Source organism: Macaca thibetana, chromosome 19, assembly GCF_024542745.1.
Source record: "Macaca thibetana thibetana isolate TM-01 chromosome 19, ASM2454274v1, whole genome shotgun sequence".
Classification (NCBI taxonomy): domain Eukaryota; kingdom Metazoa; phylum Chordata; class Mammalia; order Primates; family Cercopithecidae; genus Macaca; species Macaca thibetana.
This window is the reverse complement of record NC_065596.1, coordinates 38,793,935-38,821,087: the sequence shown is the minus strand read 5'-3', so window position 1 is coordinate 38,821,087 and position 27,153 is coordinate 38,793,935. Positions and strand designations below refer to the sequence as shown.

At 52.9% G+C, this 27,153-nt stretch overlaps 2 protein-coding genes across 5 annotated transcripts; one reads left to right on the top strand and one right to left on the bottom strand.

The window, feature by feature from the left end:
* Positions 1–662: 662 nt before the first annotated feature.
* LOC126941700 (nascent polypeptide-associated complex subunit alpha, muscle-specific form-like) lies at positions 663–21,076 on the bottom strand. The gene is made up of 4 exons (XM_050768364.1): positions 21,056–21,076; positions 20,116–20,320; positions 18,526–20,036; positions 663–923 (listed from the first exon to the last, which is right to left on the bottom strand). Exons 1-3 carry the CDS (start codon positions 21,074–21,076, stop codon positions 19,273–19,275), a joined length of 990 nt encoding a protein of 329 aa, XP_050624321.1. The 3' UTR covers positions 663–923; positions 18,526–19,272.
* ZBTB45 (zinc finger and BTB domain containing 45) lies at positions 19,651–26,074 on the top strand. 4 transcript variants are annotated; one of them, XM_050768770.1, is made up of 3 exons: positions 19,651–19,743; positions 21,917–23,195; positions 25,281–26,074. In XM_050768770.1, the coding sequence occupies exons 2-3, from the start codon at positions 21,917–21,919 to the stop codon at positions 25,535–25,537; spliced, it is 1,536 nt and encodes a 511-aa protein (XP_050624727.1). In that variant the 5' UTR covers positions 19,651–19,743; the 3' UTR covers positions 25,538–26,074. The 4 variants fall into 4 exon arrangements, with proteins under 4 accessions (XP_050624727.1, XP_050624728.1, XP_050624726.1 ...); XM_050768771.1 differs by lacking the exon at positions 19,651–19,743 and adding an exon at positions 19,847–19,999; XM_050768769.1 differs by lacking the exon at positions 19,651–19,743 and adding an exon at positions 19,998–20,360.
* The last annotated feature ends 1,079 nt before the right edge of the window (positions 26,075–27,153 follow it).

Genomic DNA, 27,153 nt, shown 5'->3' with positions numbered 1-27,153 from the left:
GGACAGCAGAGTGGGGCTTCTTACGATTGGCCAAGCCAGGGTGGGTATATAGGAGAATAAGACTAGGGACCTCACTCAGAGGTCCATAAGTATATGGCAGGACACTAGTGCACCTTGGTTGGCTCTGCTTCCCAGTTGGACCAGCAAAGAGGTCAGTGTTGCCTTATACTTCTGTCTTCCATGCTCCTTGCCAACCCTTTACCGCATCTCTCCCTTCCCAGTCCTGGATCATTGGGAACTGTCAATATTTTGGCTTTGCAGACAGGGCATAAGACAGGTGTAGCAATATGCAGTGGTCAGGTCACTCAGACTGCACCCAGGCCAGCTGAGGACTGCCTACTGCCTGGTTGTGCCGCCTACCTGAATATAGCCATCGTTACCCTCTCTTTCTTCCTCAAACCCCACACCTGTGTGTGCTCTCCTTCCCACCCTTAGGTGTCACGCCCAAAGCCACTTTCTGAGGAGGCATTGTGGCTACATCACTCAAATTTATTTTTTCTTCTTTTTTCTTTTTTTTGAGATGGAATCTTCCTCTGTCGCCCAGGCTGGAATGCAGTGGTGTGATCTTGGCTCACTGCAACCTATGCCTCCTGAGTTCAAGCGATTCTCCTGCCTCAGCCTCCTGAGTAGCTGGGATTACAGGCGCCCACTACCACACCTGGATAATTTTTTTTTTTTTTTTTTTTTTTTTTTTTTTTTTTTTTTTTGAGATGGAGTCTGGCTCTGTCGCCCAGGCTGGAGTGCAGTGGCCGGATCTCAGCTCACTGCAAGCTCCGCCTCCCGGGTTTACACCATTCTCCTGCCTCAGCCTCCCGAGTAGCTGGGACTACAGGCGCCCACCACCTCGCCCGACTAGTTTTTTTGTATTTTTTAGTAGAGACGGGGTTTCACCGTGTTCACCAGGATGGTCTCGATCTCCTGACCTCGTGATCCACCCGTCTCGGCCTCCCAAAGTGCTGGGATTACAGGCTTGAGCCACCGCGCCCGGCCTTTTTTTTTTTTTTTGAGACGGAGTCTCGCTCTGTCGCCCAGGCTGGAGTGCAATGGCCGGATCTCAGCTCACTGCAAGCTCCGCCTCCCGGGTTCACGCCATTCTCCTGCCTCAGCCTCCCGAGTAGCTGGGACTACAGGCGCCCGCCACCTCGCCCGGCTAGTTTTTTGTATTTTTTTAAGTAGAGACGAGGTTTCACCGGGTTAGCCAGGATGGTCTCGATCTCCTGACCTCGTGATCCACCCGTCTCGGCCTCCCAAAGTGCTGGGATTACAGGCTTGAGCCACCGCGCCCGGCCCACACCTGGATAATTTTTGTATACTTTTTTTTTTTTGAGACGGAGTCTTGCTCTGTCTCCCAGCCTGGAGTGCAGTGGCGCAATCTTGGCTCACTGCAAACTCCGCCTCCCAGGTTCACGCCATTCTCCTGCCTTAGTCTCCTGAGTAGCTGGGACTACAGGCGCCTACTACCATGCCCGGCTAATTTATTTGTATTTTCAGTAGAGACGAGTTTCACCATGTTAGCCAGGATGGTCTCGATCTCCTGAACTCGTGATCCGCCCGTCTTGGCCTCTCAAAGTGCTGGGATTACAGGTGTGCCCCATCATACCTGGCCAACTTTTGTATTCTTAGTAGAAAGGGGGTTTCACCATGTTGGCCAGGCTGGTCTGGAACTCCTGACCTCAGGTGATCTGCCTGCCTACCTAGGATTACAGGCATGAGCATGAGCCACCACACCTTGCCTTTTTTTTTTTTTTTTTGAGATGGAGTTTCACTCTTGTTGCCTAGGATGGAGTGCAATGGCATGATCTCTGCTCACTGCAACTTCTGCCTCCCAAGTTTAAGAGAGTCTTCTGCCCCAGCCTCCCAAGTAGCTGGAATTACAGGTGTCCACCACCACACCCGACTTATTTTTTGTATTTTTAGTAGAGACAGGGTTTCACCATGTTGGCCAGTCTGGTCTCGAACGCCTGACCTCAGGTGATCCACCCGCCTCAGCCTCACAGAGTGGTGAGATTATAGGCGTGAGCTATCGCGCCGGGACTTCTTTTTTATTTTATTTTTATTTATTTATTTATTTATTTTAGAGACGGAGGCTCACTCTGTGACCCAGGCTGGAGTGCAGTAGTACGATTTCGGCTTGCTGCAAACTCCGCCTCCCGGGTTCACATCATTCTCTTGCCTCAGCCTCCCGAGTAGCTGGGACTACAGGTGCCCGCCACCACACTCGGCTAATTTTTTGTATTTTTAGTAGAGACAGGGTTTCACTGTGTTAGCCAGGATGGTCTCTATCTCCTGACCTCGTGATCCGCCTGCCTCGGCCTCCCGAAGTGCTGGGATTACAGTTGTGAGCCACCGCACCTGGCCTATTTATTTATTTATTTATTTATTTTTTTTTTTTTTTTTATTTTTTTTTTTTTTTTGGAGACGGAGTCTCGCTCTGTAGCCCGGGCTGGAGTGCAGTGGCCGGATCTCAGCTCACTGCAAGCTCCGCCTCCCGGGTTTACGCCATTCTCCTGCCTCAGCCTCCGGAGTAGCTGGGACTACAGGCGCCCGCCACCTCGCCCGGCTAGTTTTTTTTTTTTTTTGTATTTTTAGTAGAGACGGGGTTTCACCGTGTTAGCCAGGATGGTCTCGATCTCCTGACCTCGTGATCCGCCCGTCTCGGCCTCCCAAAGTGCTGGGATTACAGGCTTGAGCCACCGCGCCCGGCCTATTTATTTATTTTTTAAATGGAGTCTCATTCGGTCACCCAGGCTGCAGTGCAGTAATGTGAACTTGGCTCACTGCGACCTCCTCCTCCCAGGTTCAAGCAGTTCTCATTCCTCAGCCTTCTGAGTAGCTGGGACTACAGGCACGCACCACCATGCCCAGCTAATTTTTGTATTTTTAGTAGAGACAGGGTTTCACCATTTGGGCCAAACTTGTCTCAAACTCCTGACCTGAGGTGATCTGCCCACCTCAGCCTCCCAAAGTGCTGGGATTACAGGTGTGAGCCACCATACCTGCCCTCAAATTTCTGTCTCTGTCTTCACATGACTTTCTTTGTGTCCTCTCTTCCTATTTATATATTAAATTTATAGAGACCATTTTGCTCTGTCACCTAGGTTGAGTGCAGTGGTGCCTCGAACTCCTCACCTCAAGGGATTATCCAATCTCAGCCTCCCAAGTACCTAGGTCTACACCATGTCCAGCTTTTTTTTTTTTTTTTTTTTTTAGTAGAGATGGGGTCTTGTTATATTGCCCAGGCTGGTATCAAAATCCTGCTCTCAAGCAATCCTCCTGCCTTGGCCTCCAAAAGCGCTGGAATTACAAGCAAGAGCCACTGCACCTGGCCCCTCTTCTGTCTTTTCTGTCTTTTTTTTTTCCTTTTTTTGAGATGGAGTCTCACACTGTTGCCCAGGCTGAAGTACAATGGCGCAATCTCAGCTCACTGCAACAGAGATTGCGGTGAGCCAAGGTCGTGCCACTGCACTCCAACCTGGGCAACAAGAGCGAAACTCCATCTTAAAAAATAAAAATAAAAAATCCGATTCTGGTGACAACTCTAGGGTATGGCCCTACTGACCTCTGACTTCTGACCTCATCACTCTTCCAGCCACACAGGAGACCTGTTGTCCTCAACTCAGGGCCTTTGTACTTGCTGTTGCCTCTACTCAGAATGTTATTCTCTGGGCTCTCTTCCTTCCCATTTCAGCTAGAGAGAATCACAAGGATATTAGCTCCAAATCGTACTCACTGCTGCATCCACTGTGTTTAGCCCAGGGCCTACTTCACGGTGGATCAGTCATTAGCAAATGTGTGAAAGGACATGCAAATGGATGAAGATGATGACCATCTTGAGCCAGTTTTGTAGACCATAACATGAGGTTTGGTTTCTATCACTTTAAATTTTTTTTTTTTTTTTTTTTTTTTTTTGAGACGGAGTCTCGGCCGGGCACGGTGGCTCAAGCCTGTAATCCCAGCACTTTGGGAGGCCGAGACGGGCGGATCACGAGGTCAGGAGATCGAGACCATCCTGGCTAACACGGTGAAACCCCGTCTCTACTAAAAAATACAAAAAACTAGCCGGGCGACGTGGCGGGCGCCTGTAGTCCCAGCTACTCGGGAGGCTGAGGCAGGAGAATGGCGTGAACCCGGGAGGCGGAGCTTGCAGTGAGCCGAGATCCGGCCACTGCACTCCAGTCTGGGCGACAAAGCGAGACTCTGTCTCAAAAAAAAAAAAAAAAGAGACGGAGTCTCGCTCTGTCGCCCAGGCTGGAGTGCAGTGGCCGGATCTCAGCTCACTGCAAGCTCCGCCTCCCGGGTTCACGCCATTCTCCTGCCTCAGCCTCCCGAGTAGCTGGGACTACAGGCGCCCGCCACGTCGCCCGGCTAGTTTTTTGTATTTTTTAGTAGAGACGGGGTTTCACCGTGTTAGCCAGGATGGTCTCGATCTCCTGACCTCGTGATCCGCCCGTCTCGGCCTCCCAAAGTGCTGGGATTACAGGCTTGAGCCACCGCGCCTGGCCCACTTTAAATTTTTTTTTGTTTGTTTCTGGTAATTGAGTTAAAATGTATGGCCAGGCATGGTGGCTCTTGCGTGTAATCCTAGCACTTTGAGAGACCAAGGCAGGAGGATAGCTTGAGCCCAGGTGTGATCTCTGCTCACTGCAACCTCTGCCTCCTGGGCTCAAGTGATTCTCCTGCCTCAGCCTCCTGAGTAGCTGGGATTACAGGCACACACCACCATACCCAGATAATTTTTGTATATTTAGCAGAGACAAGGTTTCTCTGTGTTGACCAGGCTGGTCTCAAACTCCTGATCTCAGGTGATCCGCCGGCCTTGGCCTCCCAAAGTGCTGGGATTACCAGCATGAGCCACTGTGCCCGACCCCGTCTCTATTATTAAAGTATATATTTTTAAATGTAAAAAAAAAAACAGGCTGGGTACAGTGGCTCATGCCTATAATCCCAGCACTTTGGGAGGCTGAAGCAGGCGGATCACAGGATCAGAAGATCAAGATCATCCTGGCCAACATGGTGAAACCCCGTCTCTACTAAAAGTACAAAAATTAAGGCTGGGCATAGTGGCTCACGCCTGTAATCCCAACACTTTGGGAGGCCAGTGGTGTGAACCTGAGCTGAGGTTGCACCACTGCACTCCAGCCTGGGTGACAGAGCAAGACTCCGTCTCAAAAAAAAAAAAAATTAGCTGGGTGTGGTGGCACGTGCCTATAATCCCAGCTACTTGGGAGGCTGAAGCAGGAGAATTGCTTGAACCAAGGAGTCAGAGGTTGCAGTGAGCTGAGATCGTGCCACTGCACTCCAGCCTGGAGACCTGGAGACAGAGATTCTGTCTCAAAATAATAATAATAATAACAATAATAATAATAATAATAAAATTCGGCCAGGCGCGGTGGCTCACGCCTGTAATCCCAGCACTTTGGGAGGCCAAGGCGGACAGATCACGAGGATAAGTACCATAGAGACCAGATAGAGACCATACTGGCTAACATGGTGAAACCCCGTGTCCACTAAAAATGCAAGAAAATTAGCCGGGCGTGGTGGTGGGCACCTGTAGTCCCAGCTACTCCCGAGGCTGAGGTAGGAAAATGGCATGGACGTGGGAGGCAGAGCTTGCAGTGAGCCGAGATCGTGCCACTGCACTCCAGCCTGTACAACAGAGTGAGACTCCGTCTCAAAAAAATAAATAAATAAAATAAAATAAAATTCACATAACATGAAATTTATCATTTTAACCAGTTTAAAAGTGTACATTCTGTGGCATTTCATGCATTCACAATGTTGTGCAACCACCACCTCTATCTATTTCCAAGTGGTTATCATTACTCCAAAAGGAATCCCCATAACCATTAGCAATCGCTCCACAGTCTGCCTCCAACCAGCCCCTGGCAACCACTAATCTACTTTCTGTCTCTAGGGACTTTTTAACTCTTTGGTGGAGGCTTATGATATGTAGAGATGCATGCAGGGAGCACCTCAGATAAGCAGCTGTGATAGCAAAGAACAGAACATCTCCGGCTCCCAGAAGTCCATGTCCCTCGTAGCTGACACCCTAACTTCACAGACAAGCTTTGCCTACCCACAAAACACATGGGGCTTTACTTCTCTGTCTGGCTTCTCAGTGCACATTTATACAGCCATGTATGACCTTAGTTCCTCCCTGGCCCTTGTTGTGTAGGGTCAATGCTATAATATCCTTCAGTTTGCTTACATGTTCTCTTGACTGCATTCTCCCTCCGGCTTGGGCTGTTAGTAACACAGCTGCTACAGTGGGCAATACCGTATGGGGTTTTTGGCTGGGTGCTTCTTTAACTGTAATGAGGAGCTAACAGAAGGTTTTAGCAGAAGGTGGCATGATCTGATTCCCATTTCAAGGGTTCCAGTTGGGTAATGGGTGGGAGCAAAATGGAGAACAAAAGATGAGTGTTCAACTAGATCTTCTCAATTGCTCTTTGGAATCACTAGGATTCCTCTGTTAGTTTCCTGTGGATTTTGTAACATATTGCCACAAACATGGCAGCTTAAAAAAAAACTTTATTCTCTCAAAGTTCTGACGGCCATGAGAGGATCCTTCTTTGCTTCCTCCAGTTTCTAGTGGTCTGGGCTTGTCACCACATCACTCCAATCTTGAAGGCTAACAGCTTCAAATATCTCTGTTCTCATTTCATATTGCCTTGTCTTCTATGCATCATTGCTATGGACTGAATTGCGTCCCCTAAAATTCATATGTTGAAGCCCTAATCTCCACTGTGATGATATTCGGAAATGGGGCCTATGGGAAATAATTAGGGTTAGATGATATCCTGATAGTGGGGCTCCATAATGGGACTAATGCCCCATAAGAAAAAATGCCTTGGCTGGGCGCGGTGGCTCAAGCCTGTAATCCCAGCACTTTGGGAGGCCGAGACGGGTGGATCACGAGGTCAGGAGATGGAGACCATCCTGGCTAACACAGTGAAACTCCGTCACTACTAAAAAATACAAAAAACTAACCAGGCGAGGTGGTGGGCGACTGTAGTCCCAGCTACTTGGGAGGCTGAGGCAGGAGAATGGCGTAAACCCGGGAGGCGGAGCTTGCAGTGAGCCGAGATCCGGCCACTGCACTCCAGCCTGGGCGACAGAGCGAGAGTTCTGTCTCAAAAAAAAAAGAAAAAGAAAAAGAAAAAATGCCTTTGGGAGGCCAAGGCGGGAGGCTTGCCTGAGGTCAGGAGTTCAAGACCAGCCTGGCCAACGTGGTGAAACCCTGTCTCTACTAAAAATATAAAAATTAGGCCAGACGCGGTGGCTCACGCCTGTAATCCCAGCACTTTGGGAGGCTGAGGCAGGTGGCTCACCTGAGGTCGGGAGTTTGAGACCAGCCTAACCAACATGGAGAAACCCTGTCTCTACTAAAAAAATACAAAAGTAGCCAGGCATGGTGGCACATGCCCGTAATCCCAGCTGCTCGGGAGGCTGAGGCAGGAGAATCACTTGAACCTGGGAGGCAGAGATTGCAGTGAGTAGAGATCACGCCACTGCACTCCAGCCTGGGCGACATATCAAGACTTTTTCTCAAAAACATGGCTGGGGGTGGTGGCTTACGCCTGTAATCTCAACACTTTGGGAGGTCAAAGTGGGAGGATCACCTGAGTCAGGAGTGCGAGACCAGACTGCCCAACATAGTGAAACCTTGTTTCTACTAAAAATAAAAAAAATAAACTGGGCGTGGTAGCACGCACCTGTAATCCCAACTACTCCCGAGGCTGAGGCAGGAGAAATACTTGAACCCGGCAGGCGGAGGTTGCAGTGAGCTGAGATCGCACCACTGCACTCCAGCCTGGGTGATAAGTGCAAAACTCCATCTGAAAGAAAAAGAAAAGAAAAAGTATGGAAGAGCTCCACCCCAGCTTCCCCCAACACAGCAAGAGGAGAGTCCGCAGAATGAAACTTACTTTGCCTGCACCTTGATTTTAGACTTTCCCTTCCAAAACTGTGAGAATAAATCTTCTGTTGTTTGCGCCATGTAGCCTTATGTTATTTCCTCCTCTGCCTTTCTCTTACGATTCATGTTCATTTACATGTAGGGTGCACCAAATAATTCCAGGTAATCTCCCAATTTCGAGAACCTAAATCACGATTACAAATACCCTTTTTCCTAATAAGGTAACACTTCCAGGTTTCAGAGTTAGGATGTATATATCATTGGGGGCCATTTTCAGTTACTTCAGTCCCAATTTCACAGATAGGAAAACCAATTCCCAGAGAGTAGAACGGGCTGTTCAGAGCTCCACATTGTGACCGGTACAAATTCAACCCACTCCCGGACTTGGTGGTGCCCTCGCCCCTTCTGTTTGCTGCCTTCCCAAAGCATCCTGTAGCTTCCAGGGAAAGGAAGGAGAGGGGAGGACAGAAAACACTCAGAGTCCACAGTCTTATCCCTTTCCCTGCTAATAGGAACCAGGGCTCCTGGGAAAAATGGCTGATTCCAGGACGGTGCAGGGACAGACTATACAGGGAAAGTCCCAGCTGAGCCTGAGAGGTGCCCAAAGAATGGTGGAAATATGTTAAAAGGACATAGATGCCAAATCTGATCAAACAACTGGAGCATCAGAACAGTGACCGTCATTGGCTGATGCACAATAAATCCACACTACCCATGAGTCTTTAAGTGTTCTCCAAAAAAGAGAGATCCGGAAAAATAAACCCATCTGTCACCATATGATGCTGATTTTAAGCCAGCCCCTCACTCTGAGAACTTGGCATCCATCCTGCCTTTCCAAGGTGAACTGTATTTCAGGGGAACACATGGCCCCAGTTCTTGCTTACCGAAGAATGCCCACTGATAATTAGATGCTAGAATTTGAAAAAGCCTAATTTCCCAACCCATAATGAAATCCCTGCACTGGTCAGGATTATCTGCTTATGTTATGAGGTACATGGAGGGTGTGGTGTCAACATGGCTGCGTAGGGGGAACCTGTAAGTGGACAGGGGACAGTCAGGCTGTCAGTGCCCCACATTAGGGTTGATGACATGATCCCACCCTATAAGTGCTGTATGTATTTTATGACTTATAGATTAGACATCAATACAACTATTTAAAAAGGAGAAGGAGACGAGGTTCAAAGAAGATATACAAATGGCCAATAAATGCTCCACATCAGTGTTCATCAGGGAAATGCAAATCAAACCACAATGAAATACTGCTTCACGCCCACTAGGATGGCTATAAAAATAACTGAAAATGACAAGTGAGAGTGAGGATGTGGAGAAATTAGAACCTTCATACTTTGCTGTGGGAATGCAAAATGGTGTAGCCATCATGGGAAACAGCCTGGCAGTTCCTCAAACAGTTAAACACAATCCAGCAATTCACCTCCAAGGTATATACCCACTCAACTTGAAAACAGGTGTTTAGGCCGGGCGCAGTGGCTCACGCCTGTAATCCCAGCACTTTGGGAGGCCAAGCCAGGAGATCAAGACCATCCTGGCTAACACGGTGAAACCCCGTCTCTACTAAAAATACAAAAACTTAGCCAGGCATGGTGGTGGGCAACTGTAGTCCCAGCTACTCAGGAGGTTGAGGCAGGAGAATGGCATGAACCTGGGAGGCAGAGCTTGCAGTGATCTGAGATTGTGCCACTGCACTCCAGCCTGGGTGACAGAGCAAGACTGTCTCAAAAAAAAGAAGAAAGAAAGAAAGAAAACAGGTGTTCAAACAAATCCTTGTGCAGGAATGTTCATAGCAGCACTATTCATAATAACTAAAAGTAGGGCCAAGCACGGTGACTCACGCCTATAATCCCTGCACTTTAGGAGGCCGAGGCAGGCAGATCACTTGAGGTCGGGAGTTTGAGACCAGCCTGACCAACATAGAGAAACCCCGTCTCTACTAAAAATACAAAATTAGGCCGGGCGTGGTGGTTCAAGCCTGTAATCCCAGCACTTTGGGAGGCCAAGACGGGAGGATCATGAGGTCAGGAGATCGAGACCATCTGGCTAACACAGTGAAACCCCGTCTCTACTAAAAAATACAAAAAAACTAGCCGGGCGAGGTGGCGGGCACCTGTAGTTCCAGCTACTCGGGAGGCTGAGGCAGGAGAATGGCGTAAACCCGGGAGGCGGAGCTTGCAGTGAGCTGAGATCCGGCCACTGCACTCCAGCCTGGGCGACAGAGCAAGACTCCATCTCAAAAAAAAAAAAAAAAAACAAACAAAAATTAGCCAGGCATGGTAGTGTGTACCTGTAATCCTAGCTACTCGGGAGGCGAGGCAGGAGAATCGCTTGAACCCGGGAGGCAGAGGTTGCGATGAGCAGAGATCATGCCATTGCACTCCAGCCTGGGCAACAAGAGCAAAACTTGGTCTAAAAAAATATACACTAAAAGTAGAAACAACACAAATGTCCATTAGCTAATGAATTAATTAATGGATAAATAAATGTGGTGTATCCATAAAATGGAGTAGCGCGTGTGTGTGTGCACATGCGCACACACTCTCATGGCAAGGTCTCTGTCATCAGACTGGAGTGTAGTGATGCCATCATGGCTCACTGCAGCCTCCACCTCCCAGGCTCAAGCGCTCTTCCTGCCTCAGCCTACCCAAGTAGCTGGACTACAGGCATGCACCATCATGCTTGGCTAATTTTTGCATTTTTTGTAGAGACAGGGTTTTGTCATGTTGCCCAGGCTGGTCTCAAACTCCTGGGCTCAAGTCATCCACCTGCCTTGGCTTCCCAAAGTGCTGGTCTTACAGGCGTCATGAGCCACCACACCCAGCCATAATGGGATCTCATTCAACCATAAAAAGGAAGTCCTAATATGTGCTGCAACATGGTTGAACCTTGAAAACCTTATGCTAAGTGAAATAAGTCAGATATAAAAGTCACATATTGTATGGTTTCATTTATGTAAAATATCCAGAATCTGGGGTGGGGGGCTAGGGGAGGGATAGCATTAGGAGAAATACCTAATGTAGATGACGGGTTGATGGGTGCAGCAAACCACCATGGCACGTGTATACCTATGTAACAAAACTGCACGTTCTGCACATGTATCCCAGAACTTAAAGTATAATAATAAAAAAAAATCCAGAATCAGCACATTTATTTAGATAAAAGGTTAGGTTAATGGTTTCCAGGGACTGAGGAGAGGGGAGAAAAGTTTTTATTCTGTAGTGAGGAAATTGTTTTAGAACTGGATGGAGGAGGTGGTACAGCATTGTGACCATACTAGAAGGCACTGCATTGTTCACTTTAAAATGGTTATTTATTTATTTATTTATTTATTGAGATAGGGTCTTGCTCTGAGTGCAGTGGTACGATCTAGCCTCACTGCAGCCTCAACCTCCTTGGGCTCCCATCTCAGCCTCCAGTATAGCTGGGACTACAGGTACATGCCATCATGCCTGGCTAAATTTTTTTCGTATTTTTTTTTGACACAGGGTTTGCCATATTGCTCAGGCTCTCATACTCCAGGGATCAAGAGCTCCCCCTGCCTTGGCCTCCCAAAGTGCTGGGCTTACCGATGTGAGCCACCACATCCGGCACCTTCCTTGTTTTCAAAAGATGCTTCATGAGAAAGGATGAGTTCATCGGCCAGGCACAGTGGCTCAAGCCTGTAATCCCAGCACTTTGGGAGGCCGAGACGGGCGGATCACGAGGTCAGGAGATCGAGACCACCCTGGCTAACACGATGAAACCCCGTCTCTACTAAAAAAATACAAAAAACTAGCCAGGCGAGGTGGCAGGCACCTGTAGTCCCAGCTACTCGGGAGGCTGAGGCAGGAGAATGGCATAAACCTAGGAGGCGGAGCTTGCAGTGAGCTGAGATCCAGCCACTGCACTCCAGCCTGAGTGAAAGAGCGAGACTCGGCTGGGCGCGGTGGCTCAAGCCTGTAATCCCAGCACTTTGGGAGGCCGAGATGGGCGGATCACGAGGTCAGGAGATCGAGACCATCCTGGGTAACACGGTGAAACCCCGTCTCTACTAAAAATACAAAAACTTAGCTGGGCGAGGTGGCGGGCGCCCGTAGTCCCAGCTACTCGGGAGGCTGAGGCAGGAGAATGGCGTGAACCCGGGAGGCGGAGCTTGCAGTGAGCTGAGATCCGGCCACTGCACTCCAGCCTGGGTGACAGAGCGAGACTCCGTCTCAAAAAAAAAAAAAAAAAAAAAAAAAAAAAAAAAAGAAAGAGCGAGACTCTGTCTCAAAAAAAAAAAAAAAAAAAAGATTAGTTCATCAATGTCTTTTTTTTTTTGACATAGAGTTTCACTCCTGTTGCCCAGGCTGGAGTGCAATGGCGTGATCTCCGCTCACTGCAACCTCTGCCTCCCGGGTTCAAGCAATTCTCCTGCCTCTGCCTCCCAAGTAACTGGGATTACAGGCACCCACCACCACACCTGGCTATTTTTTTCTCTTTTAAATGTTGTTATTATTATTGTTATTATTATTATTATTGTTTTTGAGACAGGGCCTGACTCTGTCACCCAGGCTGGAGTGCAGTGGTGCAATCTTGGCTCACTGCAACCTCTGCCTCCTTGGTTCAACCTGCAAGGCTCTAGTATCGGTTCGAATACCGAGAGCGCGCCAACAACAACACAAGGCGGTGTGGAGCAACATGCTGCTTTTTTTTTTTTTTTTTTTTTTTTTTTTTTTTTTGAGACGGAGTCTCGCTCTGCTGCCCAGGCTGGAGTGCAGTGGCCGGATCTCAGCTCACTGCAAGCTCCGCCTCCCGGGTTCCCGCCATTCTCCTGCCTCAGCCTCCCGAGTAGCAGGGACTACGGGCGCCCGCCACCGCGTCCGGCTAGTTTTTTTTTGTATTTTTTAGTAGAGACGGGGTTTCACCGTGTTAGCCAGGATGGTCTCGATCTCCTGACCTCGTGATCCGCCCGTCTTGGCCTCCCAAAGTGCTGGGATTACAGGCTTGAGCCACCGCGCCCGGCCACTGCTTTATTTTTATTTTTATTTTTGAGATGGAGTCTCGCTCTGTCTCCCAGGCTGGAGTGCAGTGGCACGATCTCTGCTCACTGCAAGCTCCGCCTCCCAGATTAATGCCATTCTCCTGCCTCAGCCTCTCGGACTACAGGCGCCCGCCACTGCACCCGGCTACTTTTTTGTATTTTTAGTACAGACGGGGTTTCACCGTGTTAACCAGGATGGTCTCGATCTCCTGACCTCGTGACCCACCCCCCCCTCAGCCTCCCAAAGTGCTGGGATTACAGGAGTGAGCCACTGCACCCGGCCAACATGCCGTTTTAATGAGCGCCTGGGTGCAGAGGGGCTGAGGCCTAAAATGGCATCAGCCCCAAGTAAGGACAGGCCAGGAGTTTTATAGTCTCCTGTAAACAGGAAGTGTCCTAGTCCGATGTAACTGCTATGTGGTACCCAGGGCTTCTCTCCCTCCATCTTCAGGGGTATGTGTCTTCCGGCCAGCTCTCTTCCTGCTTCTGCTATCTTGCTGATGCACACTGCTGGCACAAATGGCCTTGTGTCTTGGGACTGGGCCTAAGAAGGGAGGAGTTATTTATCCCCCCAAGCTTTCAGGCCCCAGGGAGAATCTTTCACAAGGGATTCTCCTGTCTCAGCCTCCTGAGTAGCTAGGATTACAGGCACGTACCACCAGGACCAGCTAATTTTTGTGTTTTAGTAGAGACGGGGTTTCACCATGTTGACCAGCCTGGTCTCAAACGCCTGACCTCAGGTGATCCACCCTCCTCGGCCTCCCAAAATTCTGGGATTACAGGCGTGAGCCACCATGCCCGGCCCAATGTCTTAAACACAAAGCAGGCAGGGTGGAGAGCAGCCCTTGTAAAGAGGGAGGGGACAAAGTCAGGGTGTGGCAAGTCTGGGCTGATCCCTCCTGGACTATGGCCTTGGCCACCATGGGTCCAGCAGGAAGATGGCTGGGAGAACAGGGCTGGGTGGCTGTTCTGCCTCAGTTGCCCACCTTAGTTGGGAAGCACTTCTCAGACTAGCCACTCGTGAGTGGAAAACACTGAACGATCTGACCAGAGAAAATTCACAACACCCGGGTGACACAGGAACCTGAGACAAAGTGACAGGGCTGGAGATGGTAGGGACCAAGACTTCATGTTGTGTGATTCCACTGATAGGAAATGTCCAGAGCAGACAAATCCATGGACAGATTCGTGGGGACAGGGGTGGGGACACTCAGGAAATGGGATGAGCAATCTCACGGAGGTGATGTAAATATTCTAGAACAGGAGAGTGGTGAAGGTTACACAACACAATAAAAGGACTAAAAATGACTGAATTGTGCACATGGGAAATTATATGGCAGAGTTTGTGTCTGGAGGTGAGAAAGGCTGTCCCCTGGGGCCATAAAACTGGAGCTGCCAGGCTTACACCTACCGTGGGTGTTGGAATTCCTCGCTCCAGGGCATCGAGGAGCAGTGGGTGCAATAGAGGAAAATTGATTAAATGGAGAATGGCTTTAACCTGGCTTCAGTGGATGTGTTATCTTCTGGTGATGGAGCTTCGCTTCGCTGTGGCTTTTCGGGATGTAACCATCCAGGTGTCCCACAATAGGGGGTTGGGGCTTTCCCCTTCACTTTAGAGCTTTACTCAAAACACATTTTGTGGCCAGGTGTGGTGGCCCACGCCTGTAGTCCCAACTTCTCAGGAGACTGAGGTGGAAGGATCCCTTGAACCTGGAAGGATGAGGCTGCAGTGAGCCGTGATCATGCCGCTGCACTTGAGGCTGGATGACAGAGTGAAACCCTGTCTCAAAAAAATAATAATAGCCAGGCATGGTGGCTCACACCTGTAATCCCGGCATTTTAGGAGGCTGAGGCAGGTGGATCACCTGAGGTCAGGAGTTTGGGATTAGCGTGGCCAACATGGTGAAACCTCATCTCCAATAAAAATACAAAAATTAACCGGATGTGGTGGCAAGCACCTGTAATCCTAGCTACTCAGGAGGCTGAAGCAGGAGAATCACTTGAACCCAAGAGGTGGAAGTTGCAGTGAGCCGTGATTGTGCCATTACACTCCAGCCCGGACGACAAGAGCCAAACTCTGTCTCAATAATAATAATAAGAAGAAGAAGAAGGCCGGGCGCGGTGGCTCAAGCCTGTAATCCCAGCACTTTGGGAGGCCGAGACGGGCGGATCATGAGGTCAGGAGATCGAGACCATCCTGGCTAACACGGTGAAACCCCGTCTCTACTAAAAAATACAAAAAACTAGCCGGGCGAAGTGGCGGGCGCCTGTAGTCCCAGCTACTCGGGAGGCTGAGGCAGGAGAATGGCGTGTACCCGGGAGGCGGAGCTTGCAGTGAGCTGAGATCCGGCCACTGCACTCCAGCCTGGGCGACAGAGCATGACTCCGTCTCAAAAAAAAAAAAAAATAAATAATAATAAGAAGAAGAAGAAGAAGAAGAAGATGACCAGGTGTGGTGGCTCACACTTGTAATCCCAGCACTTTGGTAGGTCGAGGTGGGCGGATCACGAGGTCAGGAGATCAAGACCATCCTGTCTAACATGGTGAAACCCCATCTCTACTAAAAATACAAAAAATTAGCCGGGTGTGGTGGCGGGCACCTGTAGTCCCAGCTACTCGGGAGGCTGAGGCAGGAGAATGGTGTGAACCCAGGAGGCAGAGCTTGCAGTGAGCCGAGATTGCGCCACTGCACTCCATCCTGGGCGACAGAGCGAGACTCTCTCTCAAATAATAATAATAATGATAATAATAATAATAACAACAACAACAATTTGGTGTGTGTGTGTACAAAAACCAGAACGAAACAAGAACATGGGTAATTTGAGAATGTGAATTGTATACAATCAATGCTCCAGTCTATACTATATTGTCCTGTGTTTCTTGGGTTTTTTAAAAATTTGTTTGTTTGTTTTGAGGTGGAGTTTTGCTCTTGTTGCCCAGGCTGGAGTGCAATGGCGAGATCTTGGCTCACTGCCACCTCTGCCTACTGGATTCAAGCAATTCTCCTGTCTCAGCCTCACTAGTAGCTGGGATTACAGGCCCCTGCCACCGTACTCGGCTAATTTTTGTATTTTTAGTAGAGATGGGTTTTCACTATGATGGCCAGTCTGGTCTCAAACTCCTGACCTTAGGTGATGCACCTGCCTCGGCCTCTCAAACTGCTGGGATTAAAGACGGAAGACACTGTGCCCAGCCTGTTTCTTGGGCTTTTTAATTTATTTTATTAATTTATTTTTTTTGAGACAAAGTTTCGCTCTCACCCAGGCTGGAGTGCAATGGCACAATCTCGGCTCACTGCAACCTCCGCCTCCAGGGTTCGAGCAATTGTTCTGCCTCAGCCTCCCCAGTAGCTGGGACTACAGACGCGTGTCACCACGCCCAGTGAAATTTTATATTTCTTTAATTAATTAATTAATTTATTTATTTATTATTTTCTGAGACAGAGTCTCACTCTGTTGTCCAGGCTGGAGTGCAGTGGCATCATCTCAGCTCACTGCAACCTCTGCCTCCCGGGTTCAAGCAATTCTCCTGCCTCAGCCTCCCTAGTAGCTGGGGTTACAGGCGAGTGTACACGTCTGGCTAATTTTTGTATTTTTGGTAGAGACGGGGTTTTACCATGTTGGCCAGGCTGGTCTCGACTGGCTGGTCTCAAACTCCTGACCTTGTGATTCACCTGCCTCGGCCTCCCAAAGTGCTGGGATTACAGGCATGAGCCACCGCACCCAGCCTAATTTTTGTATTTTTAGTAGAGACTGGGTTTCACCATATTGGCCAGGTTGGTCTCAAACTTCTGACCTCGGGATCCATCTGCCCGCATCAGCCTCCCAAAGTGCTGGGATTGCAGGCGTGAGCCTCAGCAACAATTTTTTTTTTTTTTTTTGAGAGGGAGTCTTGCTTTGTCACCCATGCTGGAGTGCAGTGGCATGATCTCGGCTCACTGCAACCTCCGCCTCCTGGGTTCAAGCAATTCTCCTGCCTCAGCCTCCCGAGTAGCTAGGATTCTAGGCACGTGCCACCACGCCCAGCTAATTTTTGTATTTTCAGTAGAGACGGGGTTTCACCATGTTGTTCAGGCTGGCCTGGAATTCTTGACCTCAGGTGATGCACCCGCCTCAGCCTCCCAAGTGCTGGGATTACAGGTGTGAGCCACCACGCCCAGCCTTTGGGTTTTTTAAACTCTTCAAAGTTAATCCAAGGGCACAGGACTGGTCAAGGTTCTGGGCCCCTGACAAAGTGCTCCTGGTTGTGTTGTTTTGAGTATTGTCTCAGCTTAGGTCTCCTTCCTCCTGAGGTCTCAGGCCTCTGTCCACAGGGCTGGTAGTACCTTCTTCTTTTTATTTTACATATGAAAGCACATTAAATCTTTTCTCTCTTGTAAATTTTCCTTGCCCCCACCCACCTTTCTTGACAGCCCTCAATACCTGTCTGGATGCTGTTACTTTTCTGATAAATTCCACCCATTGCTTCTACCACCTCCTTGGTTCCACCAGGGCTTGGGGCTGGGCCTCCCTCCAGCCCCTCTCTAAGTTTCCTCAGGGGACTTTCTGGAGTATACAGGGGATCCTGCCGTTGCCCCTTCCCACCACCTCACACGACTCCCATGTCTTCTCTGTCCCATCAGAAGGGCTCAAGTCTTCACTGCTGCTATTTGCCTTGCCAGGGACGACTCCTCAGCCTCCACTCCTATCTGCCTTATACCAGGAAACATTTCTGCAGGTATATGCTTAGTGCCTGCTCCTGGGTATACTCATTTAGTACTTGAAATGCCCCCACAATCACTGTGCATGGATCATGGGACCTCTATTCCACACCTGGCACAACCCAATCCCACTAGGATGGGACCAGGTTTGTGGACACAAGGACTTGAGTGTGACTGCCACAGAGGGGAAGTCTGGATGAAAGGCTGCCCCGGAAGTGATGGATAATGGAGGGAGGTTGGGACCCTGACTGAGATGGAATCAGGCACAGCCAAGAGGTCCTGGGAGACTCCTTGGTGGGAACTGTCTGTTCTCTGAGCCATGCTGTCAGAGGGGCCCTGCCTTAGCCAGCTGAGGAGGCCCAGTCACCCTGGAGCTCAGTTTCTTCTGCTCCTTTCACATCTGTGGTCATTGTGCTCTCACAGAGTCTTCCCTCAATGGCCGCCATTTCCCATCTCAGGCCTTGGGCTTAGCCTGGAGTTTTTAATATTTGCAGGCCACACTGCCCTCCTCCCTATTTGTCAAACCTGTGTTCTCAGGTACACATTTATTCCTTGAAATGCCCCCACAACCAGTGATAAGGTCTTTGGGTTCCTATACACACACACACACACGTATACATATATACACACGTATACATATATACACATTCTTCTTCTTTTCTTCTTCTTCTTATTATTTTTGAGACAGAGTCTCTCTCTGTCGCCCAGGCTGGAGTGCAGTGGCGCGATCTCCATTCATTGCAAGTTCCGCCTCCCGGGTTCACGCCATTCTCCTGCCTCAGCCTCCCGAGTAGCTGGGACCACAGGCGCCGCCACCTCGCCCGGCTAATTTTTTGTGTTTTTAGTAGAGACGGGGTTTTGCCGTGTTAGCCAGGATGGTCTCAATCTCCTGACCTTGTGATCCGCCCGTCTCGGCCTCCCAAAGTGCTGGGATTACAGGCTTGAGCCACCGCGCCCGGCCTCTTTTCTTTCTTTCTTTTTTTGAGACGAGTCTCCTTCTGTCGCCCAGGCTGGAGTGCAGTGGCACGATCTTCGCTCACTGCAAGCTCCGCCTCCTGGGTTCATGCCGTTCTCCTGCCTCAGCCTCCTAAGTAGCTGGGACTACAGGCGCCCGCCACCACGCCCGGCGAATTTTTTGTATTTTTAGTAGAGACGGGGTTTCACCGTGTTAGCCAGGATGGTATCGATCTCCTGACCTCGTGATCTGCCCTCCTTGGCCTCCCAAAGTCCTGGGATTACAGGCCTGAGCCACTGCCTCCGGCCATGAGGTCTGTCTTCTTACTGGCTGTTGTTGCAGCTCTTCTCAGATTCTCAGCCTGACACTTGTCCCTCTCATGGACAAAACTCTTCTCCTACTTCAAGTTTCTCCACCTTCCTCTTCTGCCTTTAAGGACCCTTATGATTACCTTGGACCTACCAAAATACTCCAGAATCATATTCTATTTTAAGATCAGCTAATGAGTAACCTTGGTTATGTCTGCAAAAACCCTTTCACCATGTAGTGTAACTATTCATAGGTGAGATTATCATATTTACAGGTTCTGGAGATTTGGGCACGGAATCTTGGAGGTGGCCATTTTCAGAATTCTGTTCCCCATAACAGATCGACTTGCAACGTCCCAGAATCTCACAGAGTCTAGCTCAGGAGAGGCCCAGAGCAGGGTGAGGCAGTTGTCTGTTCCTGTCTGCGTTGTAGTAGAAGGTGCCAAGGCCGAGATGGGGTCCGCTCCCCAATCCCACCCACAGCGGGCGGGCCTGGAGTAGGGGTAGCTCGCCTGCGCCTCCTGGCGGCCAGGGACGGAGACCTACTTCAGCTCTCACCCGTGTCACAGGAATAAGGCCACTTTCCCAGTTCGCAGTGGGGTTTAAACTGGCCAGAACAGGTTGGTGACTTGGGCCGGGAACTGCCTTCCCATTCTCCATCACACGGCGCCTGCGGATTGATCGCGCAGGCCCCGCCACACCCCTGATCTCCTGGGCGACGCCGGAAGAGTGCTCTGGTCCAGAGATTCCTCGCAACGCGGCAGCCCTAGCCTCTTCGACTTTGGTTCCGACTGAGAGCCGCAGTCTGACGGCAGCTGATCGCCATAAAAATACCGGAAATGTGCTTCGGTAGGGTTTCCCCTGCGCCGCCGCGACCACGGGCTTTGGTTCCGCCGGCGTAGGGGCCCGGAAGTGCGGCCTTGTAGTCCGTGAGAAGGAGGCGGCCACAGTAGAGCCTGGTGCCTGAAGAGGAGTCGGAGGTGGGGTCGGATGGGCATCCCCCTGCCGCAGGGCGGGCGAGGAGGCTGGGGCGTACCAGGGGAGGGGCACCTGCGCTCCGCTAGAAGCGCACGCTGCGAACGCGAGGGGGCGCTGCAGGACCGGGGTACGGCGCGGGCCAGGGTGCGGGGTGGCCGCGGCGGCTCAGAGGGGTGCTTTGGGCTTAGGGTGGTGCGCGGGCAATGGAGCAGAGATTGGGAGAACGCGCTCGGGGTAAAGCACACGGCGCGGCGAAGGCGTGGCGGGAGTGTGCGGCGCCGGACCCAGGAAGCTGGCCTGGGCGCCGGGTCTCGAAGGCTGGCCTTTGTTCTGAAGTGTCCAGATCGGCTTTGCGGCGTCGGGACTGAGGAATGGAGCCCGCCGCGGGGCGGGGCGGGGCGGGGCAGGGCGGGAAAGGAAGGTTCAAGTCTCTGGGGTTGATGCGTCCCTATCGGCCGGACACAGATTAGAAGCCTTTCAGGTGCTAGGTGAATACAGATGGGGCGGGTGCTGCATGCTGAGTTAGCCTTTGCACGGGCACAGGCCTGGCTTTTTTGAGGCTCAGAGTGGGGCCGGGGGGCGGGGTGGTGTATCTGGATCTGTAGTCTGGAAAGGCTCCCTCTGGCTGCCATGTGGGGAACAGAAGGGGAGGCCAGGGGCGTGGAGAGACCAGCCAGGTTTCTTCATCCGTCCAGGACAGCGGGAACGGGGCAGTGGAGGTGCTCGAAGTAGTCTGAGGGTCAAATGTTGGGCATGCAAGAAAGGGAGGCGTCTGGCTGAGCAAAGGGACGGCGGATTGGGCATAAGGAGTTGGAGGGGTTGAATCTTGAGACCCCAGTAGAGCCCGAGGGTGTAGGGGCAGCATCAAGCCGAGCCCACTCTGAGACACAGGCTGGTGGAGGCTATACGGATGTCAGAGTCCAGAGCTCCTACCCTCCTCCCTTAGACTGGAGGTGTGTGCAGTATGGGTGCAGGATGAGCTGAGTATCTCATCCCTTGTTTGACAGAAGGGGAAACAGGCCGAAGGATCACGGTTTACCTCACATTCCAGAGTCCTCTGGGCACTACTCTCTCCCCTTTCTGGTACCTGATGTTGGGCCTTGTCCGGCTTGCTCAGTGGGCACCTATCCAGTCACACACCCCTGCTCATTCCACACTTCCCCTCTCTGTGCCACACCCACACCCTGGGCCCCACAGGCCCCATCGAGATGGCAAGAAGCTGGGGCTGCAGGAGGCACTTCCCTGCCTGCTATGCTAGGGGCTGCCAGGGACCATGTACTGGTTTCCCTGGGGCATCTTCCAAGGTAATGCCCAACCTTTTACCCTCAGCCCTTAGTGACCAGGCACACCGAGAACCATGCTGCCCAGGAAGCAGGTCATGCCATCCCACTCCTGCGAAAGCCTCTGTATATACTAGTTAAGGTGACCTGGTTCTGAGGCAGCAATCCTGCCTCTGCACAGGGTCTCATACTGGGGGGATGTGGCTAAAGGAAACCAAAAGGAGCTGCCAGCAGGGGTGGAGGAGAAACTAGCTGGGTAGTGAGCAAGGTCTGCTCTGGGTGAGGCAGGTTAGCCAGTTGGGATGGGGGTCCTTGGCCTCTTCTACACACAGGGCTGCCCTCTTGGAGGGGCACATGGGGAGGCCTAGGGTTACTGGAGTTGGGATGGGGTGGGGTGGGTGGGTGAGTCAATGTAGAGTAGGCCAAGCCCTGAACCTTTTCGGGGGCTGTAAGCAAGACCCGGAGAGGGGCAGACCTTTCACATCCCCAACACCCTCTCCTAGGGGTGTGCTAAGGTTTGCCGCGTTAGTAGGGGGCTGTAGAGGGCCTGGCCGGGACTGAGATGGGAGGAGGAGGGAGTGCTGGAGTGTCCTGTGTTGGGAATGGGGACTGTGAAGGGCAGCTGAGGAGGGATGGGTTAGTGCGCCTTGGAGTGTGGTGCACTCTTGAGCCCCATCCTGCAGCAAGGGGTGAAAAGATAGGGAGGTTGGGACAGAGGGGGGTCCTCAGTTGACCTCTTCCGGCCCTCCTCTTGTTCTGTGCAGATGGCAGCTGCAGAGGCTGTGCACCACATACACCTGCAGAACTTCTCACGCTCTCTGCTTGAGACCCTCAATGGGCAGAGGCTAGGGGGGCACTTCTGCGACGTGACTGTGCGCATTCGTGAAGCTTCACTGCGTGCCCACCGCTGCGTGCTGGCGGCCGGCTCGCCCTTCTTCCAAGACAAGCTGCTGCTCGGCCACTCTGAGATCCGTGTGCCTCCGGTGGTGCCCGCACAGACGGTGCGACAGCTGGTCGAGTTCCTGTACAGCGGTTCGCTTGTTGTGGCGCAGGGCGAAGCCCTGCAGGTGCTCACGGCCGCGTCGGTACTTCGCATACAGACAGTTATCGACGAATGCACGCAGATTATCGCCCGCGCCCGAGCCCCAGGCACCTCTGCGCCCACGCCCCTGCCCACCCCTGTGCCCCCGCCACTCGCACCTGCGCAGCTGCGTCACCGTCTGCGCCACCTGCTGGCTGCGCGCCCTCCGGGGCACCCTGGTGCTGCGCACAGCCGTAAGCAGCGCCAGCCCGCGCGTTTGCAGCTGCCTGCGCCCCCAACACCTGCCAAGGCCGAGGGGCCTGATGCTGACCCCTCACTGTCCGCGGCCCCTGACGACCGTGGCGATGAGGATGACGAGGAAACTGACGATGAGACCGATGGCGAGGACGGCGAAGGTGGCGGCCCGGGCGAGGGCCAGGCACCTCCTTCCTTCCCAGACTGTGCTGCCGGCTTCCTCACTGCTGCTGCTGACAGCGCCTGTGAGGAGCCCCCTGCACCCACTGGCCTCACTGACTACAGTGGTGCCGGGAGGGATTTTCTTCGGGGAGCTGGGGCAGCTGAGGACGTATTTCCAGACAGCTATGTATCCACTTGGCACGACGAGGATGGCGCTGTCCCCGAAGGCTGTCCCACTGAGACCCCTGTCCAGCCCGACTGCATACTGGCTGGACCCCGCCCGCCTGGTGTGAAGACCCCAGGGCCACCCGTCGCACTCTTCCCCTTTCACTTGGGTGCCCCCGGGCCACCCGCACCACCCCCTTCAGCACCATCAGGGCCAGCCCCTGCGCCCCCACCCGCCTTCTACCCCACACTCCAGCCCGAGGCAGCCCCCAGCACCCAGCTGGGGGAGGCCCCGGCTCCCTCTGCTGCTCCCACCACGGCCCCCTCAGGCACCCCTGCTCGCACAGCAGGTGCTGAGCCACCCACCTATGAGTGCAGCCACTGTCGCAAGACGTTCAGCTCCCGGAAAAACTACACCAAGCACATGTTCATCCACTCGGGTGAGCCAGGGCGGGAGAGGAGAGGGAGAAGCTCTCATTGGAGAGTTAAACCTAAGGGGGAATTCAGCACTAGTTACAGGGCACTGGAACTGTTCTGTTACTTTTGGGTAGCAGGGGGCCTGGAAATTGAGCCTTTCTCCAAGTGCAAGGTATGTGGGGGAGGAGAAAGTCCCACTCTGTGGAGCAGCAGGCACTGGCTTCTGTGGAGGGGGGCCTGAGGCTGGGTTGGGAAGCAGGAGCCTGTCCTGGCCTTTGGAAGGGTGGTGGTGGAAACTTTAGCAGCCTAGGATGCATGTGATGGGCATGGAGTCTTGGCAGGGGCTCCTGGGCAGGTTGGGAGACTATGCTCCAGGGAGCCTCCTGTGTCTCTGGTTTCCAGCAGTCCCGCCATGGCAGTCAGCAAGGGAGGGTGGGTTTACAGGCCCAGGGGTAGAAAGCCCTCAGAGAGGTGGTGCGATGAAGGAACTCCTGAGACTGGGGCAGGAGTAGGAAAACATGGGTACAGTGTGGGGACCCCACAGCGGCAGAGGACCCCGAAAAGCTGTGCGGAGGTTCCCTCGGACCTTGGCCGTGTCAGGGAGGCGGCTCTGCAGTGCTGCAGGAGAGGTAAAGAGTGGGAGGATGGTACTGAGGAATGTGAGGATGCTCCCTGGGGGCTGAGATGGAGGACAAAGGAATGGAAAGCAGAAGCCTGCTGGGCATTGTCAGTAAAAGCAGAAATTTGGCTGGAAGGCCACAGTGGTAGTGAGGGAGGTTTCTGCATGGGCTGGAACTTGGGATTTGACTGTGAGTGGTGGGGAAGCCATGGTATTCTAAGCTGGGGAGTGACTGAGATGTCAGTTTATAATCACCTCTGGCTGCCTTGGGGACAACTGGGAGGAGCCAGGGAACTGGGAATAAGGGAGTTGGGTGATTAGTCTCCAGGGTGGTGCCAGAGGCCCCAAGGTAGTGCTGGCTGTGTGAAGTGTGTGATCTGAGTCAGGTGCCTGGGCCCGGTTAGTCTGGGGTACCCCCTGGCAGGCACTGCCTTTCAGTACCGTGCCACTGAGAGAGGTTTTTTTTTTTTTTGGAGACCGAGTCTCCCTCTGTTGCCCAGGCTGTAGTGCAGTGGTGCGAGCTCGGTTTACTGCAACCTCTGCCTCCTGGGTTCAAGTGATTCTTGTGCCTCAGCCTCCTGAGTAGCTGGGATTACAAGCGTACACCGCCACACTTGGCTATTTTTTGTATTTTTAGTAGAGAAGGGGTTTCGCCATGTTGGTCAGTCTGGTCTTGAACTCCTGGCCTCATGCAATCTGCCTGCCTCGGCCTCCCAAAATGTTAGGATTACAGGTGGGAGCCACCATGCCTGGCTGAGATACGCATTTTGTTAATACCTGATGAATCTAGGGGTGGACTCAGCCTGCCTCCCCTCCCCTAACCTAGAATGAGGAGCTCTCTCTATTACACCAAGGACATTATAGTGGCCAGCGGGCAGGGGTTCTGGGCAACTGGGGCTTCCTGCAGGAAGGTGGCAGATGTGCCCAGGTCCCTCCTTATGAAAGGGCAATGGCCTTGTCAGACTGAGTTTAGGAGACTATATGGGCATTGGCGAGGGGGGCCAGGTCCGAGTGTCTCCCTGTGCCGGGTGGGTAGGGGCTGAGGGGGAGGTCCCTGAGGGTAGAGGGAGAGCCCAGTGGGCAGTCCAGATGAGCAACAGATGTTCCAGACAGGCTGGGTTCCCTGCAGGCAGGGTACTTGCTGGATTTAGGGGAGCCCTGTCAGACAGTGGCATCTCAGGATAACAGAAAGGGGGTCCCTGCCAGGAAGGGATGGGAGAGAGGTACCTCACAGTGTATGAGGGTCCCTGTTGGGCAGGAAAGTCCCAACATGAAGGGAGGTCCTGGAGGGGAGGGGGTGTCCCTGCTGGGCGGGAAGATCCCATAGTAAGGGGAGGGTTCCCCGACAGGCAAGGGATCCCGGGATAGTGGTTTGGGAGGGGAGGGGAGCTCCTGCCAGGTCCAGGCGCCCAGGGTGGGGGTGGGGTGGGGTGGCGGCGGGGAGCTGTAGAGTCTGACTTGCGTTCGCGGCCCGCCCTGTCGTCCGCAGGGGAGAAGCCGCACCAGTGCGCCGTGTGCTGGCGATCCTTCTCGCTGCGCGACTACCTGCTGAAGCACATGGTCACGCACACCGGCGTGCGCGCCTTCCAGTGCGCCGTTTGCGCCAAGCGCTTCACGCAGAAGAGCTCACTCAACGTGCACATGCGCACTCACCGGCCCGAGCGCGCGCCCTGCCCCGCCTGCGGCAAGGTCTTCTCGCACCGCGCGCTGCTGGAGCGCCACCTGGCCGCGCACCCTGCGCCCTGATGGGGCTGGGGCCTGGCCTCGCCCACGGTGGATCCGAGGCCTCCCGCACGGTCGGCCACCCCCGCTACGGGACCCTTGGTTCCCGCCACTAGACCACGCTCCCTCCTGAGCGCAGGTCCTCTCTCTCCCTTCACCCTTTCTCCATACCGGGGCCTAAGTCCGCCTTACTCCTCTCCTCCATGTACTTGAACCCTCCAGGTGGTGCCGAGCTGGGGCTGGTTAGGGACCAGACCACCTCTGAGAACTAGACCATTTCCTGCCTAAACCGGGCGCTCAGGCGCTGGGACCCGGCCCAAGATATGACTCCGGTTCTCGCCCCGCCCTCTCCTGGGGTGGGGGTGGGGGTGGGGGTGGGGGGGCTGGGGCCGCTCCCCTGCCCCGGTGTGAGGCTGTTCAAGGTCCCTAGCTCCCTACCCAAGCTATCCCTCCCTCGTGGGGCGCCTAAGGAGGCTCAAGTGGACCCATCATATATGGGGGCTGGGCCTCGGGACTCTCACTCTAATAAAGGACTGTAGGCCATGGGGCCTAAACCACGAAGCTGTGAGCACCTGGATCAGTGCGTGCCTTGCTCTCACAGACAAGCTGTGGGTGTCGGGGCTCAGCGTCCTTGTTCTTGGGCGGCACCCATGCGGCCCACAGGCTGTCCTGGGCAGGGACAGGATGGTCCACTTTGCCATCTCGAACCTCTATTCTGCAGGGGCTAAGACGGGCCACATACATAACCGGCACTTGCTTCTCTTGTATCCCTGAGTCCTGTGGGGAGGAGGATAGGCAGGCCACATCTGAGATGGGTCTCCGAGAGGGAGGCCATGTGAAAGCCCCATCACACTCCTGATTGCTGCTGTCCACGACCTTTGAGGCCCCTCCCATAGATCTTCCAGCCAGGGTCTAAGGGCCTTTTGGACTTGAGACTTCCCCTCCCCCACTCTGATGGACGTGGCTGAGCACCTTACTTGTGGTGAGCCCAGGGGGATCTTTGGGGCCAGGTTGCCCTGAGGGTATATGAGCCCCCATATATCTGCCCTTAGTGCTGGGGGCCAAGTTCAGGGAGGGCTCTGATGGCTGTATTGGGGACAGGAAACAGTGAGGGGTGGGATCCGGGGGCTGACTGCTGGGCAGTTGGGGACACTACCCCAGTGGCCAGCCATGTCCCAGGCCCCTGCATCCAGTGGAGAGAGCAGCCACTCTTCACCTTTCCCCTCTTCAGCACAATAGTGGCTCCTAGCCTAGGTGCCCTGCCCTAAGGATTTCGAGCTGGTGGAGTGGGGTATGTCCTGGAGGGCCATGCCCCAGCCTGACCTGCCAGGCTCCTAGGCCAATGGCAGCTCCTGTGGATTTACCTTCTGGGACTGCCTCCTCAAGGTGAAATGCCAAGGCTTTGATGATCCAACTGAGTGCATCATGGGCTGACTTCAGTCTCCTGAACCCCAGGACTCCATCGTCATCAAAGCCAGAGGTGGGACAGAGAGTCACAGAGCAAGCACATGGGTGGGGGGCAGAGCTGGTTTGAATCCAGGCGATGCGAGTGTTCCTCTATTTACTGAGCACTTGCTGGATGCCTGGCAGGAGGCTACGATTCCTTGGATCGTGGGACAAGGGGCTTAGCCTGAATGAGG